At 40.0% G+C, this 20,170-nt stretch overlaps 1 protein-coding gene across 1 annotated transcript in view; it reads left to right on the forward strand.

The window, feature by feature from the left end:
- ELP4 (elongator acetyltransferase complex subunit 4) overlaps positions 1–17,106 on the forward strand; it is a 257,046-nt gene extending 239,940 nt beyond the window's left edge. The window contains exon 10 of the mRNA XM_061381018.1: positions 16,700–17,106. Within this exon, the coding sequence (XP_061237002.1) occupies positions 16,700–16,831 (132 nt within the window). The 3' untranslated portion in view covers positions 16,832–17,106. The remainder of the gene's footprint in view (positions 1–16,699) is intronic.
- The last annotated feature ends 3,064 nt before the right edge of the window (positions 17,107–20,170 follow it).

Raw genomic sequence — 20,170 nt, forward strand, 5'->3', positions numbered from 1 at the left:
AATTGTAAGACATTTAAGATAGACTGTTAAAATATACAAGTCAGTTAATAGATTTAGGATATAAACACATAAATATTAGTGTTACTTAAAAATAAATTTATAATGGTAACTCGAAGATGCTTGTTGTAATTTTTTCATATGCTTATAATATGTTTTATAATTTACAGATATTTAATTGGGTAATGATTTGATGTGTTAACTTAAACTGATTTAGAGCAAATAATATCCCTTTAGGGCATAAGTTAGAATGAAAGACAGAAGAAAAAATACCACTCCTTGATAAATTTTTAAAGGAAAAACATTTTTTCATCATCATTTGTTAAACTGTGAAACTTGTCAGTATTGAACTTTAGGAACCATTTGATGATCTTTTCCCACATATCATGCTTTCGTTTACCTTCAGTACCTTGAGAAATTTTTGTGCACTTCTATTAAGGGAATCAAACAGAAATGTACAAATATGTCTATTTCATTTCATTCAGATCTTTAAAACTTAGAGAATTAGCCCTGCATTACAGTTATAAAATCACTTTGCTCCATTATTTCATTTTGGAGCATAATTTTACATATACCAAAAGAATGTTCCTAAAGTATACCTGCAGACCCTGGCTGAAATGACCTCAAACTTCAGAGTTTCTACTTGAACCAGAGTGACTTCTTCCTGCTACAGTGAAAACTTGAGGCAGGATTTAGCCAGCTTGATATATCAGGTTGTTGGTTCCTCTACATTTCAATGATCTTTCAGACCTCCTTGTAAAAAGATTTAACTTCAATGGTAAAGTTAAGTGGTGGGGGAAAAAATCCTCCACGTATAAAAGCAAATGAGTTTTTAAAGAACAGAAAACAATCTCCATGAAAATTAAACTTAGCTCTTGTTAACATTTCCATTAAAACATGCATTTTGATTAAACCAAACAAACAAACACCAAAAAAATCCCTAGAAGTAGGCATAATCATTTATCTATATACTCACAAATATTTTGCTCTTTTCTGATCATCTGTATTTTTTCTTGCTTTATTTGCTTCATGTCCTTTAACTTTTTCCCCTCGTTATTCATGGAAAGGTTTTCTATCTAAGACTAAATTGATTCTTTACTTACTTCTTATCTGTGAAGTCACTTCAGCAGAGAGTTATTACTCTTTGGAGTTAGGTCCTCATCTCTAATCTGTATCCCTTAGCTAGAGCGCTCCGTCTGGTGCTGCCCTATCACTGCCCTAAGGCATGTAGAGAGAGGGTTCTTGCTTTGCCCAGCCTGCTCACTGAGCTGCCTTTGAAACTGGTGAGGAAGGAGGTCTGTGAAGGGGAGAGATAGATGTACTGGGTGACTATTTGAAACCAGTGTAATTTGCAAATTTGCCACCAACTTTTAAGTGAGAATTGGGGTAGAGGTTTCCAGGGTTAACATGCTTTCAGAAATCAAAAGGAAAATGGAAGTTTTCATTTCATTACTGAGGGCTCTGATACAAAAGGATTTTTTTCTAAATTTTACCAAGATTTCAACAATTAATCTAGGTACTTTTATTAAAATAGTCATAATATTGCCATGTTATATATATTTATATGTATAAACATGCACACTCAAATACACATGCACACACGCACACAATAGCACTTTTGAAATAATACTACATATCACCTGGCTTTTAATTTAAGTTTGGAGCAAGTGAAATATACACCACCTAGGAGAGCGTACCTTTGACCATGAGGAGTGCAGAAAATCACTATACCACTACAATTGATACTTCTCGTTTGTTATGAAAAATTTTTATACTGTCAGTATAGAGAAAGCCACATTTCATTTTGCCAATCAAAACCGTACTACCTAACTGCTTTTGTATAAAAGCTAACACAACTTGTCAAAAATAGCCCTCACTATACATTGAACTGGTAAAAGCAGTTAAGAACAGTTTGGCAAAGATAAACCATAAAGTTAATTTTTGTATTATTTTCTTTTCATTCACATTCCTACCAGGTAGGCTTTGTCAGATACCTATAGTAAAGGAGAACTTGTTCATGCGTGCAGAACAAAATAAAATAAGATTAGAAGCTCCAGGAAATCAGCCTGCTTCAAAAAACCATTAACGTGTACCTATCCCTCAAGCTTTACAAATGTGTTAATTGTCGTATTTCAGTCATGTAAATATGTTTCAGCGTAAAGTAACCAAGATTTCCTGTTGTATAAGTACTACTATCCGGGGATGTGGGGGTAGGGAGGGATGAACAAGGACTAAATAACAGACTGTAATGAAACCTGCCTTTGGGCAGCACATGCCTCAGTTCTGAATGCCCAGAAATACTTCGCAGACGCTCCAGGCTGCCTAGCAATGGGGATTTCTAATTCTGGCTAGCTTGACAAAGTAAATACAACTATTGAACATAAGGCAGTTCCTAATAAAAAACAACAATTCCCCCTTGTAAACACCTACATTTGGCCCCATTAAAAATTCTTTCTTCATACCCAGAAACTCACAGACCCTTAAACGTGGGGGTCTCAAAGTAACTAAAGAGCAGTTGGGAGATTTAATGCTGTTGAGATGTTGTCCGTTGCCATTTCTCCCGAGCCCTTGATACCCCATCTCAGGGCTTTGTGGAGCAATGTTCTTTCTGCATTCGCTGGAGGACATTATACAAGCAGGCACGTTGGCCATTATGCTCCCAGCATTCATTCATGGATGGCCAGAAGGAAATCCACATATATTCATATATATGCTATGCTTACCTCCAAAACTATATGGTTGAGGGAGTGTTCATCCAAAGCTACCAATGTTAGTTATTTAGTGGACTGAAATTAGTGTGATAACTTAAGCTGTTATCTGAAATCAAAATTCTCTGATTCCTGCTTTTTCATGTGTTAGAACTCATCTCTTCCATTAGCTATACACCAGTCAGACCTCTGCCAGTCCCTAAGTGAAATAGTGTAGTAGTCTTAAAAATCTCTTGGTTTTAGGGATCAACCTTGAGCCTACACACATGTTTATCTGCCAACCGTTTACTGAGTAGAAGGCTTCATTCAGATTACAGATTACAGAATTCAAACGTTAGTTCTAGTAGACAAAAACAGATTGTTACCTTTCGCCACCTGCAGACTAGTTTCCATGTGTTTTAAAAAGAAAAAGGGAGATAAAAAGGAATTCTCCTACAGTTAGTAGTTTGAATTTATTTCTAAATGAAGGTGTTTTTTTTTTCAACCTCAACATTCATATCTAAAAACTCTATATGTTCCTAAAATATCTTACCATTCTTAAGCCATCTGTGGGGTAGTACCAATATATTGCTGCTAAAATGTTTCCTCACTTGTCTCGGGTAGAAAAGGGACCTCCAGGGCAAAGCAGGCCTGAAGAGCCTGTCAAAACGACCGTCTGTCCACAGAAAGATCTCAGGCTTCTTCCACTTACTGCCAGCAGTAGGCCCTAGATCTCAAGAGGCTCTCAGCTTGGCCCTGCTGAAACTTAATTCAAATTCTGCACACTCTGGAGCTTATATGCTCCTGCCGGCATTGTGTGCTCCAGAGCCCATACAAGCCTTGGGTTAAGCAGAGCTGGAGACCAGTCAAAAGGTTGCCAGAGTGAGAAGCCCCGCTACAATTCAAGAAGAATGAATAGGAGAGAGTCCGTTTGGGGAAATATGAGGAGTCTTGTTCAAGCTGTGATGCATAACCAGAGGATCACAGTGACCATGGGGAACTTAGGCACCCCATTCCTTTCTCCTTAGTCCATCCCAGAGAAGAGGCTCATGAGCTGGCGGGGTGGGGGGAGCAGTGTCTTTCACTGTTTATACCGTCCAAGTTTAGGTAACAATTCAAGTCACCTTTATCCAGCTATTACCTAAATGATATTTTTTTTTCTTTTCTTCAGTCCTGCTCATATTAGAACATTAATGAGAATAAAATGTACAAAAAAAAAAAAAAAACCAAGAAGAGACCCAAAGATAAGAAAAAGATACTGCCTTTAGTTTGTGTAGAAAATAAAACCATTTTAAGGAAAGTTCTTCAGAAGTAATCTAGTTTGTTCTCTGTCGTTATATGACATGCAGGAGGAAAGTAATATGCCTTCCCATATTTTCAATGTCTGACAATTCAAGAACATTGAGACTGAAACATGGTGGTATTCTTAGCACTGTGTGGCCCACAAGATTGTGACTCACGTTTTAAGAGGATTAAGTGCAGCAAACCATCCCCGCACACAGCACCACTGCGAACACCTCACACGGGGCCCAACCCTCCACCTGGAATCCTCCCGCTGGGCTCGCATGAGGCTGGGCCCCACCGCTCCCCGAGGGAGGACGGTGGGAGCCGGAGGATCCTGTGCGTCACCCAGTGGCTAGAACGTCTTTCCTGAATCAGAAAAAAGGCTCTAGAACAGCCTGTATACACCGCCTTTTTGGAAAATTCTGTCTTTAATAGAATACACACGTGTGCCACAACTGTTCTCTGTTGTTAAAAATGTTCCCTTTGCCTGAAAGTTTCTTTTTCCATGTCTTGTGATGGTCCTTTCTGCAAATTTAGATCTTAGCTCAAATGCACCCTCCAGAAAGATTTTCACCAATTAAAGTAGTGGGTAGGCCAAATTGTTCATTCAGGTTTTCCTGTTAAAATGTTATGGAAAACCTAAACAAACGTTTTGGCCAGCCCAAACAGTATCCCCAGGCAGTATCGTATCACCGTATTTCATTTCCTTAAGATACCACTCATGCTCTGAGTGAGCTTCTCCATTTGTTGTCTTTTCTGGGTTAGCTGTCTCTCCTTGAGTCAGTAAGTGTCTCTGTATTGTCCCTTTCTGAAGTTGTTTTTTGGACGTAGAGATTTTGCCTGTCTTGTTCCCTATTTTACCCTTAGTGCTTAGAGAAGGTCTGGCGCACAGAGAACTGGGTGCGAATGTGGACTTTGAAGCCAGAACACCTGAGTTCAAATCCCATTTGAATATCCTGAAGCTGAAACATCCCTTCTGCTGTTTGTGGACTTGGTCACGTGCTCCACAACTAGCTGAAAGGGAAGCTTGGAAGTGAAGCCTTTTTCAGGATGGCTGTATATTCACGGGTTCTTCTACTCAAGTAGAAAGGGAAAGTGGGCACTGGAGGTCAATCTCATAGTCTCCAACCCTTCGGAACCCCAATGTCCGGCACAGCCTCTTCGCACGAGTTATCTGCTCTTCAGGAATGAGTGGGGAATCCTGCTGGTGAGGAACTGCAAAAATTTTCTGCCCTGGCAGCAGAGGAATGTAGCTAGCTAGGTTTGCAGCCCTCCATCTGCTCTCTGGAAGGAACTGCTTTGTCCACTGTCCTCCGTGTCCCTTTAGGAAGTTACTCCTTGTCTATTACCAGTGACAGCTACATGAAGTCGCTGTGAGAGCGTGTGCCCTTTGGGGGCTGCACCAATCTTGTTTGTTTGTATTCATTCATTCATTTATTCATAGCTGTGCCAGGTCTTAGTTGCGGCATGTGGGAATCTTCCATCTTCGTTATGGCATGCCAGTTCCTTTAGTTGGTGGCATGAGGGGTCTTTTAATTGTAGCATGCAAACTCTTAGTTGTGGCGTGCGGATCTAGTTCCCTTCTGCATTGGGAACGCAGAGCCTTAGCCACTGGACCACCAGGCAAGTCCCTAAAGGCTACAGTTTCTCCATCCCACTTAAAGGTAGATCCGTGTGTTCCTTGGTAGCTCAGCTGGTAAAGAATCCACCTGCAATGCAGGAGACCTGGGTTCAATTCCTGGGTCAGGAAGATCCAAGGAGAAGGTATAGGCTACCCACTCCAATATTCTTGGACTTCCATTGTGGCTCAGCTGGTAAAGAATCCGCCTGCAATGCAGGAAACCTGAGTTCAATCCCGGGGTTGGAAAGATCCCCTGGAGAAGGGAACAGCTACCCACTCCAGTATTCTGGCCTGGAGAATTCTATGGACTGTATAGTCCATGGGGTCACAAAGAGTTGGACGTGACTGAGCAACTTTCACTATCAGTTCAGTTCAGTTCAGTAGCTCAGTCGTGTCCGACTCTTAGTGACCCCATGAATCGCAGCACACCAGGCCTCCTTGTCCATTGCCAACTCCCGGAGTTCACCCAAATTCATGTGCATCGAGTTGGTGATGCCATCCAGCCATCTCATCCCCTGTCGTCCCCTTCTCTTCCTGCCCCCAATCCCTCCCAGCATCAGGGTCTTTTCCAACAAGTCAGCTCTTCGCATGAGGTGGCCAAAGTATTGGAGTTTCAGCCTCAGCATCAGTCCTTCCAATGAACAGCCAGGACTGGTCTCCTTTAGGATGGACTGGTTGGATCACCTTGCAGTCCAAGGGACTCTCAAGAGTCTTCTCCAACACCACAGTTCAAAATCATCAATTCTTCGGTGCTCAGCTTTCTTCACAGTCCAACTCTCACATCCATACATGACCACTGGAAAAACCATAGCCTTGACTAGACGGACCTTTGTTGGCGAAGTAATGTCTCTGCTTTTGAATATGCTATCTAGGTTGGTCATAACTTTTCTTCCAAGGAGTAAGCGTCTTTTAATTTCATGGCTGCAATCACATCTGCAATGATTTTGGAGCCTGAAAAAATAAAGTCTGACACTGTTTCCCCATCTATTTCCTATGAAGTGATAGGACCAGATGCCATGATCTTCGTTTTCTCAATGTTGATCTTTAAGCCAATTTTTTCACTCTCCTCTTTCACTTTCATCAAGAGGCTTTTTAGTTCCTCTTTACTTTCTGCCATAAGGGTGGTGTCATCTGCATATCTGAGGTTATTGATATTTCTCCCAGCAATCTTGATTCCAGCTTGTGCTTCTTCCAGCCCACGGATAAAGGACAGAAATGGTATGGACCTAACAGAAGCAGAAGATATTAAGAAGAGGTGGCAAGAATACACAGAAGAACTGTACAAAAAAGAGCTTCATGACCAAGATAATCATGATGGTGTGATCACTCACCTAGAGCCAGATATCCTGGAATGTGAAGTCAAGTGGGCCTTAGAAAGCATCACTATGAACAAAGCTAGTGGAAGTGATGGAATTCCAGTTGAGCTATTTCAAATCCTGAAAGATGATGCTGTGAAAGTGCTGCACTCAATATGCCAGCAAATTTGGAAAACTCAGCAGTGGCCACAGGACTGGAAAAGGTCAGTTTTCATTCCAGTCCCAAAGAAAGGCAATGCCAAAGAATGCTCAAACTACCGCACGATTGCACTCATCTCACATGCTAGTAAAGCTCAAAATTCTCCAAGCCAGGCTTCAGCAATACGTCAACCATGAACTTCCAGATGTTCAAGCTGATTTTAGAAAAGGCAGAGGAACCAGAGATCAAATTGCCAACATCCGCTGGATCATCAAAAAGGCAAGAGAGTTCCAGAAAAACATCTATTTCTGCTTTATTGACTATGCCAAAGCCTTTGACTATGTGGATCACAATAAACTGTGGAAAATTCTGAAAGAGATGGGAATACCAGACCACCTGACCTGCCTCTTGAGAAACCTGTATGCAGGTCAGGAAGCAACAGTTAGAACTGGACATGGAACAACAGACTGGTTCCAAGTAGGAAAAGGAGTACGTTCAAGGCTGTATATTGTCACCCTGCTTATTTAACTTATATGCAGAATACATCATGAGAAACTTTCACTATATATAGATCAGATTCCTGGACGTAAGATTCTGTAGGCGTTGAAAAATCATGGACTCTTGACCAGGCTTGTCGTTTCTTTGACAAAACAACCCCCTCCAAATTTTATGAGGTTGCCAGTTGATTTGCTTCTCTTCACTTCCACATGCAAGTAATCAGAGCCAAAAAGCTGTCCAGACATACTGATAGTTCTAGCATTCAACTGCAGGAAAGAGGTCCCATCTAATTACTTTATGCAGTTGGAAAGTTGATACCAGAAAATTGGGAGGCAGTGAAATAACTGGAAGGGCTGAGGGATAATGCCACCAAACTGGCCTCCAGGGAGGCTGCTGCCTCTACCAAAGACAGTTAAGGTGAGGATTGGGAGGCAGCAACTATAGCTACTTCCTGAAAGTGCACAGTTCCATGGCTGCAGTCCTGCAGCTAGAATCTTCCCATGGCTACTGCTGCCAGTGCCTCTTGGTCCCCAGGAAGCATGTCACTGGACACTGAAATTGAGTGAGCCTCCCTTCCCATAACTGACTCTGCTCCTGTGATGCCTGTGAAGCTGTCGACTGGTCACTAGAATGCAAAAAAAAAAAAAACACCACTGTCCGTGCAACGTTTGCCAAATGCCTCAGTATAAGTAGCAGGAAGATAAGTACCTGCTTCTTTTCCACCTTCTGAATCTACTGCAGCTGTGGGTAAGCCTAATTCACACCTTTCCAGCCTCTTACCTGCGGGCGGACACACCACAGGGCAGGTGAAATGGGCGCTGTCCACCACAACTCTCATCTTGTAAGACCTGAGTCTTATTTTCTGGCCTCTCTGTTCTGCCTATACCCCTCCCTTTCATCTTACTTGTAACTAGCTTGAAGCAATCTGAAATAATCGACTTGAGAAAGAAGGCAGCACCCTTAATCTGACTGTTGTCTCTGGCTCCCATTTTCTGGCCAGCCTCTTAATGAGGCATTTCACCATGGCTCAGAGGCACAGACATCTGTGAAGGTTGCCTGCTCTGGTGTGCAATTGCAGAAGTAGCTGGGCTTTCTCAAGCCTCTGATGCCCCAAATTACAAGCTTTTGGTTCGTTTAGGCTGTGAGCTTCAGGCAGGTACCTCCTTTAATAGCACTGTTGTAGCACATTCTATGGCTCCAGCCTAAGTTCATTTCTCTTTCGTAAATAACTTTGCCAAAAGTGGCAAGAAGCCACTAATACGTCAATATTCTGAATTTCTCCAACATTTCAACTAGAGCCACTGACTAGGAGATATGAGGTTTGCCTTCCAAGTTGTCACAAGCCTAATGAGAGTCATCAGCTTTCCAACCTGTGATACTGACCTCACTGCCCACCTTCTAACCACTAAACCAACCTAGATTTTTGAGGCTAGAACTCAATCCATTTTTCAGATACCAAATTCTCTACAAACAGGATATAGGTTAGGCTGTTATTAAAGAAATTCAAAAAAGCAGTGGCTTAATAATATAGAACACATATTGTATAAAAGCCCAATTTGGTGACCCAAGGCTCTTTTGGTGGTCAGGTGGTGTCAGGAGACCCTAAGCTATTTCTGTGGTTTTGCTCCGCCCTCCTCAGCCCGTAGCTTCCATTTGATGGTCCAGGATGGCGGCTTCAGCGCCTGCCCTCAAGGCCACATTTCAGTGAGTGGGAAGAAGGGAAGCTTAGCTTGTCCCCAACATTGTGGAGCTTAGAGCAAGAATGCAGATAAAGGACCACATAATTACATGTCTCAATATTTAAAAGTTGTCAAGCCAACAAATCATTAAATATATTTTATCTTCCTTTCTTCACAAGTACACCTTCCTGGGAAGCCAAGTTTAAATTTAGGATCAGGGTTCCACTCCAGAAGATGGAGACATAGGAGGAATTGGCCTACAGCTTACCTCCTTTCTCTCCCCACCGCTGCCTCCTTCCCACACAGAGCAGGCAATGTGATGTGCTTGGGGACACCCGGCCTGCACATTCAAACTCTGTCCACACTCCCCACACACAGCCATCCCTAGGTTCCTCCTGGGGCCCCAGGGTGTGCACACAGATAACAAATTTCACCCACAAGAAACAGACCTGGGGAAGAGACCTATGCAGGTTTTGTGGCCATTTGCACAGGGAGTTCTGAAGCCCTGAGTACCCAGAGTGTGTCCTCCAAAGAAGGGTACATGCTCTAGATGGGCATAACCCCTTCACCATGGTTTACTCCTCACCTCACAGGGGGAGGAGCATCAGTGCCCAGTGAGGGGGGGACCCTCTTGCTGGAGTTGAATAGTGATGCCAAGGGAAAGGGAAGTGAATGGCACTTCCCCCTCTCTAAGGATCTGACCTTGAACTTAACCATGGCAATTCTGCTCAAGATGAAGTCACCAGAGCCTAAGCACTCAGCCTCATCTATTGGCCAGGGAAGCTGGGAAGTGTGGCCTTTATTCTGGGAGGCCATGTGGCCCACTCAGGGATTTTTTTCACTCTGCAAAGGAAGAGAATAGATATTGGAAGTAAGCTAACAATCTCTGCCACCGACACATGCCTTTTCACAAATCACACTTCTGTTTAGACAAGCGAGTTCTTCACAATTTGCTTTCAGAGAGGTGAGCTTGGAGGCAAGACAATACTGTCAGTTATAATTGACGGTCAAAATAATCGCACACCTGAGCATTTTTCAATGGGCAGCCAGTGTGCACTGCTCCAACTCGGAAATTTTGTCTAATTTGCAGATCAATCAGGAAGAACCAACTGAATTTTTTTCAATTCAGGATATAGTATGTTTATGAGATTCAATAGAACAGTTTTAATCTGCAACCCTGAGAATGAATTGGATCTTAAACAGAAGTGACACCTAAAACCTTGACCATGTTTTGGCAGAATTTTTTCCAGACATATTCAGCCACTATAAAATGTACACTTATCCAAAACAAGCAAAAATGTGATCTGGCATGATTTCCACTGCCCCATTCATGTATAAGAGTAACACAGAATTCTCCAAAATTAGGCAGATATATCTTCCACATTTTAAAATTTTAACCAGATGTAGAGTCATTACAATATAACATTGTATTGTAATAATGTAATGATCATGAAATAATATAAATAAGAATATGAAATATAATAATTATGTAATAGCATATAAGATTAACTTTTTTGCCAGTTGAAACAACACTCTGAAATCTTGTGAAGAAATCACGGTGACGGCACTTCCCTGGTGCTCCAGTGGGAGAAGTCCACACTCCCCAAGCAGGGGGCCTGCATTTGATCCTTGACCAGGGTACTGGATCCCGCATGTCACAACTAAGACCCAGTGCAGACAAATAAGTAAATTAAAATGATTTTTTTAAGTGGAAGTCTCCCTTTATAATAGTGATAAATGGACCCCAAATTGCCTCCTTTAATACCAAGTCCTGCATTTTTTCACTGGCCCGGAAGCCAGGCCCCATCTTCACTATTGTGTTACTGGGTGTGAGGGAAATTGTCTGGACTTTTTAAACTTTTGTTTGTTTGTGGCTGAGCTGGGTCTTCGTTGCTACGTGCAGGCCTTCTCTAGTTGCGGTGAGCGGGGGCTGCTCTCCAGTCGTGATGCGCAGGTTCTCACTGCAGCGGCTCCTCTTGCTGCGGAGCACAGGCTCCAGGAGGCACGGGATTCAGTAGTCGTGGTGCGTGGGCTTAATTGCCCATGGCATGTGGGACCTTCTCGGACCAGAGATTGAGCCTGTGTCCCCTGCATTAGCAGGTAGATTCTTAACCAGTGAACCACCAGGGAAGTCCTGTTTAGACTTTTTAAATCTTACCAGAAGCAAAGACTATTACCGGAGTTTCCTTTTATATTTCTTGACAGCACCACAGTAAAGGGCATTGTATAATAAATGCTCAGACTTAGTGACCATACCTGCTGGCCAAGTGCAGTGTTCTGTTGCTGTTGCTTATAAATATGTTTTTCATTAAACTGGTAGATTCATTTCCATGCCCTAATAAGCTCACTTATTTTTATCTTTTTTCATACTGTTTCATGGGGTTCTCTTGTCCCATATGTATTTTTATAAGTCACCTCAAATGGCTTTTTTGGAACAAGAAAAGGTATAAATAAATTAGCACAGTACGTAATAATTTATAAAACACTTCATATCTCATCTGATCCTGGTAACAGTCTTATGAGGGGAGAATCATTCACTTGTGACAGATAAGGATACTAAAGCTAGACAAGTGAAGTGACTTCAGTTCAGTCGTTCAGTCATGTCCTACTCTTTGCGACCCCATAGACTGCAGCACACCACGCTTCCCTGTCCTTCACTATCTCCTAGAGTTTGCTCAAGCTCATGTCTATCGAGTCAGTGATTCCATCCAACCATCTCATCCTCTGTCACCCCCTTCTCCTCCTGCCCTCAGTCTTTCCCCCAAATTGCATCAGGGTCTTTTCCAGTTAGTCACTTCTTCACATCAGGTGGCCAAAGTATTGGAGCTTCAGCTTCAGCATCAGTCCTTCCAATGAATATTCAGGACTGATTTCCTTTATGATTGGCTGGTTTGATCTCCTTGCAGTCTAAGGGACTCTCAAGAGTCTTCTCCAACACCACAGTTCAAAAGCATCAATTCTGCGGCACTCTTATCTGAGTGAAGTGACTCAGATGTGACTTATCTGATGTCATACTGATAGGGAGTAGAGTATCAAACTGTCACCGGCTGCCCCTGTGAAAAAACCAATGTAGAACCTATATGTTCAAAGGTGTTCATAAGTTTTCATTTAAATTGATTATGTTTTAAAGAAAAAATCTATTAGGAAGTATTTTGAAATATTAACCCCTATTTCTGTGATTGTGAGTAATGGAAAGTGTGACTTTTCAGGAAATGTCATAAATTTTAAAGGATACAAACAAATCTATTCATTTGCTAAAGATTAAAATGTACTTACTACATGAGTTGTTTTCAGAAAACATATGGTGCCCAGTGGTTCGGTCTTGGAAAAATATGAAAAATATAAGTTGATTAAGCTTATTTTAATGGGTATTTACCTGCAATTTGTCTCAAATCCAAGTGGTAATCTAGATTCATTATCTTGCCCCGTCTGTCTGGGAACTGTAAGTGCTAAGCACAGGTCTGGCAGGCTGGGAGAAAAGGAATTAGGAAAAGAACTGTGGAGCCAGGAAGCTCAATCCTATATGTGATCAGTAGAGTTGCTGATTCAGGAAGGAACAAAATATAGTCAGTGGCTCAGCCCAACAGAGGGACAGAGAGGTTGGCAGAGAGGGAAGAATTCCAGTCCAGCTCAGCTTGGTCCCCCTTGAAGCCACAGAGCAAAGCATTTCTGCCACTGCTTCTTTGTTAGGACCCAGGGCTTCCTATGGGCCTAAGGGTGCCTTTTGGCAGGAATTCCCCTAATCTGCCACAGCATTTTGTCAGGCTCGCCGTGTCCCACCTTGTAGCACTGAGCACCAAAGAATTAATGCTTTCCAACTGTGGTATTGGAGAAGACTGTTGAGAATCCCTTGGACAGCAAGGAGATCAAACCAGTCAATCCTAAAGGAAGTCAACCCTGAATATTCATTGGAAGGACTGATGCTGAAGCTGAAGCTCCAATACTCTGGCCACCTGATTTGAAGAGCTGACTCATTGGAAAAGTCCCTGATGCTGGGAAAGATTGAGGGCAGGAGGAGACAGGGGCGACAGAGGATGAGATAGTTGGATGGCATCATCGACTTAATGGACATGAGTTTGAGCAAGCTCCAGGAGACAGTGAAGGACAGGAAAGCCTGCCGTGCTGCAGCCCATGGGGTTGCAAAGAGTCAGACACGACTGAGCGACTGAACAACAACAAACCAATGGGATGAATTGCTATAAAGCACCCCAGGCCTCTACAGAACCTTGGGAGCTGTCACACCTTCCCCAGGTCCGTTTGCCTACACAGAATCATCATTCTAGACCAGGCATTCATGGAAAAAAGAGGCAGCCAGCCAGATAAGCATCTTGTGCCTCAGCAGCACAATGCCTTCCTCCCAGAATCTGGGAAAAGAAAATCAGGTGATAGAATTTTAGCTCAAGATCGACGGTATGTTTTTGTCCCTGGCCTCAGAACCCCAGGTATAAAATGAGAAAGATAAATACCTTGATTTGGTTTATAAGATTAAATCTGTACTAGATTATTTGTATAGGCCTGATTTTTTTCCATTACTTAGTGAAACTTCAAGGTCTAGAAGTCTATATCCCCCTACAGCCTTGCAGCTTTAGTCTAAAGGAGGTCCCTGTGCCGTGTAGAGTGTCTTACAGCGTGTTCTTTAGAAGACAGATCCAGGGTACAGCAGCATCTGAACGTTTACATGTCAAGTGTGCAAATGCTTTGGAAGCCTCAAAGGGAAAGTGCCTGACACACCTGGCAAGCCTGGAACCCACCTCTTCTTCTTCCTCGCTGCTTCACATCGCACTGACATGGTGCACAGGGGGAGGCTTAGAAAGGGAGGAAACAAAACCCACTGCTTGAGAATTTCTCGTTCAAGTAATAGTCAACAAAAGCCGGCAAAATCGCACAGATTCCCACGTTTCCCAGAACCATCCTTGGGCTTTTTTCAGAGGACACGGGTACACAACTAGCTTTAACAGTGTAGCATTTGGTAAGGAGCATTTAACCACATCACCCCAAATTTCTGTGCTCAGAAGTTACACATGAATGGTATTTGACTTTTCTTCAAAGCCATTCAACCTGAAAGACTTCCAAGCATGTCACACGTCACATTTAGCTACTTTTGCTATGAAGGGCTTTCAGCCAACTGGCTCACGCTCATTGCCTTGAGAAGCAAAGGAAGAGAAATTTTTAGCAAATAGGTAAGCTCCTGAAATAAATTATATTTATGCTGGTTCTGAATAAAGTACACTAGTTTCCCCATTTGGATTGCCAGAGCAGTAGAACCTACCAAAATGCATCTTTAAAATGTACTGATTCTGCCCTTAAGCAAATCGCCATTTCTGCATGCCAGAATCCAATTCATTATTTAACACCTAGCCCATCTCCGTGAAACTTTCTCTGTTCCCATCCCCCACCACAATTTCTGCTTTTGTCTCTACAACTTTGTGGCTGTAACTTGGACTGCTCCCTGTGAGGGTTACTCGTGCGCTTGTCTCATGCCTGTTACTGGGATATAAGGCAACACGGAGTTCGGAGGATACCCTGTTCACATATCTTTTCAGAATGCCTTGCTTTGAGTAGATTCTAAATATTTTTGACTCCAGTTGATTTCCTAAACAGCCTATTTAGATGAGGTCAGATGACCTCATCTCTGTGGGGTCCCAACCAGAAGTACAGACACATACACACACACACACACACACATTTTTTAATGGTGACTTCTCTTTAAGTTTTAGAGAGCTTTTAGGTCATGCATGTTCCCTAGTCATTTTTCCTCTGTTCATTAGCAATAACTACAAGATCTTAAAGAAACATTTCAGCTCAGACATATAATTAAATATCTCTTTCCTTGTTGCTTCCACTCATGAACATTGATAGACTTAACACTGCAAAGACATTCATGACCTCAGACTTTAGAGTCATATGTGTCTTTTCGATTCCTGAGCCTTTCACACTTTCATTTCTACCTGAAATCCTTTCTAAAACTAGGGTATGAAGAAATGAAAGAATTGTTTAAAACAAAGAAGCAAATATGTCTTTCTTTGAATTCTTTTTTTATTATTTAAGAAATCGACATTTAATGACTTAATAAGTGACAGGCTGAGTGCTAAGGATACAGATGAATAACACTGTATTTATATTACTGTATGGATATTATATTTTCCTGGATCTCCCTGACATCTTTGTTGATCATATATCTATATAAGAGTCTTTCATCCTAGATATATTTGAATCAGCAAACTGAAATCAAGGAAGAATGTTTTCATAAATTATTTTTAATGTTTTAAAATGTTTTGATCCTTGCACACAGCTTGTGTTTACATGACAATAAACAAGCCTTTTATCAGGAAAGAAACTAGCCAGGACATATGCTAGTGTATCACAATATTTTGACCCAAAAAAAGTGTTTTTTTCCCTTTCTCATCTTGATTTTTTTTTCATATCCAAGGGAGTTTTCAAATGAAGGGTTTCAGATGGGTTGTCTCCAGGTCAGTTCACCTCGTCAAGGCTTTGCTTAGTCATCAGGGGATGACCCCATCCTGCCCTACTTACCTTTAGGCTCCCATAACCACTCTGCCTCACACAACAAACATGTTCCTTTGAGTTTGGATTTTTATGAAACAAATCACATGGTCTGGGAGCAAAGATAATTAAAGGAACTTGATAGAGATCCTTTTGAAAAACCAAAAAGTTTATTATGAAATGTGAGTATTTCTCCCTAATTACAATAACTGTTCTGTAATTATGATTAGTTACTGGGTCTCCTTAAATCAACCTATATTTGCAGACAGATAGGAAGGCGAGATGTTCAAAGCTACACTATACTTTTGAAAACATGAGCCAACATCATGCATAGAAACACACTTACCAAGACCTACAGTAAATGTTTTGCTGACCTGTCTGAGCATATGAAAAATACTGACCCTTTAATTGGTATCATTTTTTTCCTTATGTCAATATGACATATGTCCATGAAAATGGTTAAGTTCCTTAAAGAAGATATAGCCTTGAAATAAAAAATCATCAGGTCAACTTAATAGACAAAGGAAAACAGGCATTTGCAGGAATCCATAATTGCTGAAAAACTACATTCAATTAAAAATACCATCTTGGAGCTCTAAGGGGAAAAAAAATAGCCAAAAAACAACCTGCCATTATTATGTGATATTTTTCTATTATGTTTTCATTTGTGCAGTTACCGTGTTTTCATTTCTACCTAAGTAAGAAAAATCGTAATACATTTAGGTCTGGACTCTGGAAATATGCCACTAAGATTCCTGGTCCAGTTTCTGTAATGACTACGATTTGTAAAATCTAGTAGGAATAGGATGTCATTATACTGGGCTTTAATCTGAAGAATTGTTTTAGCAGGAATTTTCTATGCAAGACTAAATGCTGATCAACAGAGCATAATATTGTATTCTGAAGTGTGCTGGTAAAAGCAAAATTAATTATTTTTTTTCCTTCTTTCCGTCCCCTGAAATCTTCTGCCATAGCGACTGCATTTGCCTCCAGACTTGTCAGACACTGTGAGCCGCTCAAGCAAACAGGATCTGGCAGAATCCACCAAGCTGCTGGGCCCAGGCTGTGGCATGACGGCCGGAGGCAAGAAGCACCTGGACTTCTAGTGACTCCTCCTTAGTCATTGCCTGCAGAATTCTGTGACACCCTAATTATGATTGCTAATAGCTTATGTAAATATTTTTCTTAACGATGTGACCCTCCAGTCCTTGAAAAATACAGTTAGGATTGCAAAATGAGGCCACCGTTCTTCATTATTTTAACCAAGTTTTTATACAGAAATAGTACAGCAGAAATACTTTCACTTTAAAATTTTGTTTTATGCTATATCTAGTGAAGAATTTTATTTTTAAATAAAAGCAAATAAAATGTCCGAAATTCAGGATGCCTCACAGTGGTCATTAAGCGTATGTGTATATAAGGCACTTGGCTCATGGCAAAGTCCACGTTACAGCAGGCAGCATATGAAACATTATGAAATGCAAAACTGTGAAAAACATATTTTTCTCTTCACTTCTGAAAAAGACACCTCTCACCAAAAATGTTTTTATGAGATAAAAACTTTGCTACTATATGAAGACTAAAATAAAATAAACTTGCATTTACATATCCTGTTATGAAATTGAAGATAAGACAATATTTGGGGATGAAGAATCCATTAAAAATAGTCTACTACAGTATTTAATAAAGAACTTGAGTAATAGAAAACTTAGACAAAGAAAGAGATGGTCTCTGTTTAAACAGAGTCCACACTATGAAATTATGTCAGTAGACATAATTCAGGATTGAAATTTAAACTGACAGCTACATGAATGCAAGGATACTGGGGGAAAACATGTATGGAGGCTTGGCGAGAGATTTTTACAAAACATAGGTCTGAGACAAAGTATAAAACCGAAGGTAACTCAAATTTCTATTGCATCAGGTAAAACCCTTTGTTAATTATGAACATCGGTAGATGTGTACATTTATAACCATATAAACATGTCTTTGGGAATATATAACATATTAAACTAGTTTTCATAGGAAACACCAGTTTTTTGAATCATAGTTCCATGTTCTCAAAGCTTTTGACAAATAGACAAAAAGTAAAAGTTTAAAAGTAACTTGCATATTTAAGTAATAAGCAAGTAACCCCCTGTAGCATAGACACATACTGTATAAGAGTCTCAGTTTTTAAAAAGCTGTTTAACATCTGTTAGGAGAAACTGAATTTTCTAAATACATTTCCAAGTATATTAGACTATCTTGAAGCAGTTATATCTAGCACTTTTAAGCAGTTTGCTTTTAATATACCACAAATTATACTTTATTTGTTCTTGACAACATTGCAGAAAACAAAGACTAGGTTTTTAAAACTGTCTAACCAATATGATGAATGTCAGTCACTTAAAAAAAAACCCACTGTAGCATAAACACATACTGTATACAGCTTTTATTCAGAATTAGAATAATTGAATCAATGACAGTGATTTGCCAGGATGTCAAATCTCTCCATCATATCCTGTCACTACCAGTTTATTTTTTGTGATCGAAATCAAAAAGACAACTATTTTGTCACCCGCTATCTCATTAGTACTAAAAATCAGGTTTCTTCTATTTTTTTAGGATGTCTGGTTTATTTTTTTCACTTCTTTTAATTCGAAAGACACAAATTCTTCCCCATTTTCTTTTCAAAATAAAGTTTAAGAATTGATCTGTCAGTTAAAATTAAAGGGCTTTTATATTAAGGAAAGGTGCTTTTAAAATTTAAAGCAACTTCAAAAAAATCAATTTAGTCCATAGATGATAAATAATATGCAGATTCTCCACAAAAGCTTTGCTATGTCCTTTGAAAGCATTATGAACAATCTGAATAAAGTGAATATTTTAGTAGGGTTATTATTTTAATAAGTCTAACCTTTTCTTTACCATGTTGTGATTCATTTTATACAAACACACAACAGAACAATTACATAGCATTTGACTCCGAAAAGGAAATGTGAGGTCATCGAATATGAAAATTGCTTGTCAGAAATACTTAGCAGGTCATTGATTTACTACCCTAGCTAACACAACTATAAAATTAACGGCCAATTTCTAGTTAATATATGCCTTGCAAATAGATAAATACTATAAAAATTGAATGTGCATGTTTGAACCCTTGTTCTAAATAAAAAAGAAACTTTTAAAACTCTGTAAAAGTGCATTCTGAACAATGATAGTACCTGGGCTTTCCAAAAATCAGATCCAAGTGCTTTGGTGTTCTGATTCACTAGGCAGACTTTGTTAAAATAAGCTATTGGAGAGGGATGTATATTTTCATTTTCCTCTGATAAAAACCCACTCTAAACATGTGTTTTCTTTCTTTCTGGAAACTTGTCAGTTATCCATATGCTAATAACTTACTACATTAAAATACTGGTCTTCAGTAATGCTACTGTAGGTATACAAACAATGTGATATATTATGAAATGTACACTATTAACAGATTCTAGTTTTCAATTATCAGGTTGTCTTAAAGATATTTAAGTTAACAATGTCAAACAGTGTTTGAAATGTCCTCATATCTTGTAAGTGTTTCTAAAACTTCTAAACCCTCTATGGTATTCATTTCTTACGCTAGATTTGCCTTTCTTTAACATGAGGTAAATATTTTGACTGCTAGAGTCTGCTCAGGTACTGGGGTTCTAAGACCTCTTGAATTTCTTTTTAGTAGCCACCAATTTCCACTTTTCCATTTATTCTTTATCTCCACCTCCAGGATCTGCACATACTAACACTAGACAAAATAAAACTACTTCAAAAGGAAGCAACACTCTGCAATCAATTCCCTGTCTATCTTTTAAAGAACCAGACACACAAATGCGCATACAAAGCAAAAGTTGAGAGCCCTATTCATTTGTTTAAGCCCATTATGAACATCATTCCTAAAGCATCATGTCAATGCTTTCCAAAGATAGTCACCATCAACACCACCAAATTTAAGCAATACTAACCCTAAATACTTACACTTTGAACTTTAAAACTGAGCAGTGAAGTCATTCAGAACCAAAGCAAAAAAAAAAAAAGGTGCTTAAATAAGAAACAGTTGAGGTTTATTCTTGAAGAACAGAAAAAGGAAAAATTTGTGTTTGGCCTTGGTGAGCCAAACATTATACAAAGAGGAAAACCCTTTTTAAAAAAAATCTTGTTTACATTAAGGCCCAGAGCAAAAAGAAATAAGCAGAATATGGACACCATCCTAAAATGACAAATATTCACAAAACAAAGCTGAATCTTGGAATAATACTGTATGAATGACTCTTAGGAAACCTAGTAGTGATTTTTCTTTAAAAGGAAGAAGAAATGATTATGTGAGCCATACCAAAAGCCAGTTTCCATTTAAGAGGAGGCACAGCTTTGGGGTAGGGAAGGAGGGATATTCTGAGAATTCATTATGGTAAAAAGCATTTGTCTACTCGGAG

The sequence above is a fragment of the Bos javanicus genome, chromosome 15, assembly GCF_032452875.1.
Source record: "Bos javanicus breed banteng chromosome 15, ARS-OSU_banteng_1.0, whole genome shotgun sequence".
NCBI lineage: Eukaryota > Metazoa > Chordata > Mammalia > Artiodactyla > Bovidae > Bos > Bos javanicus.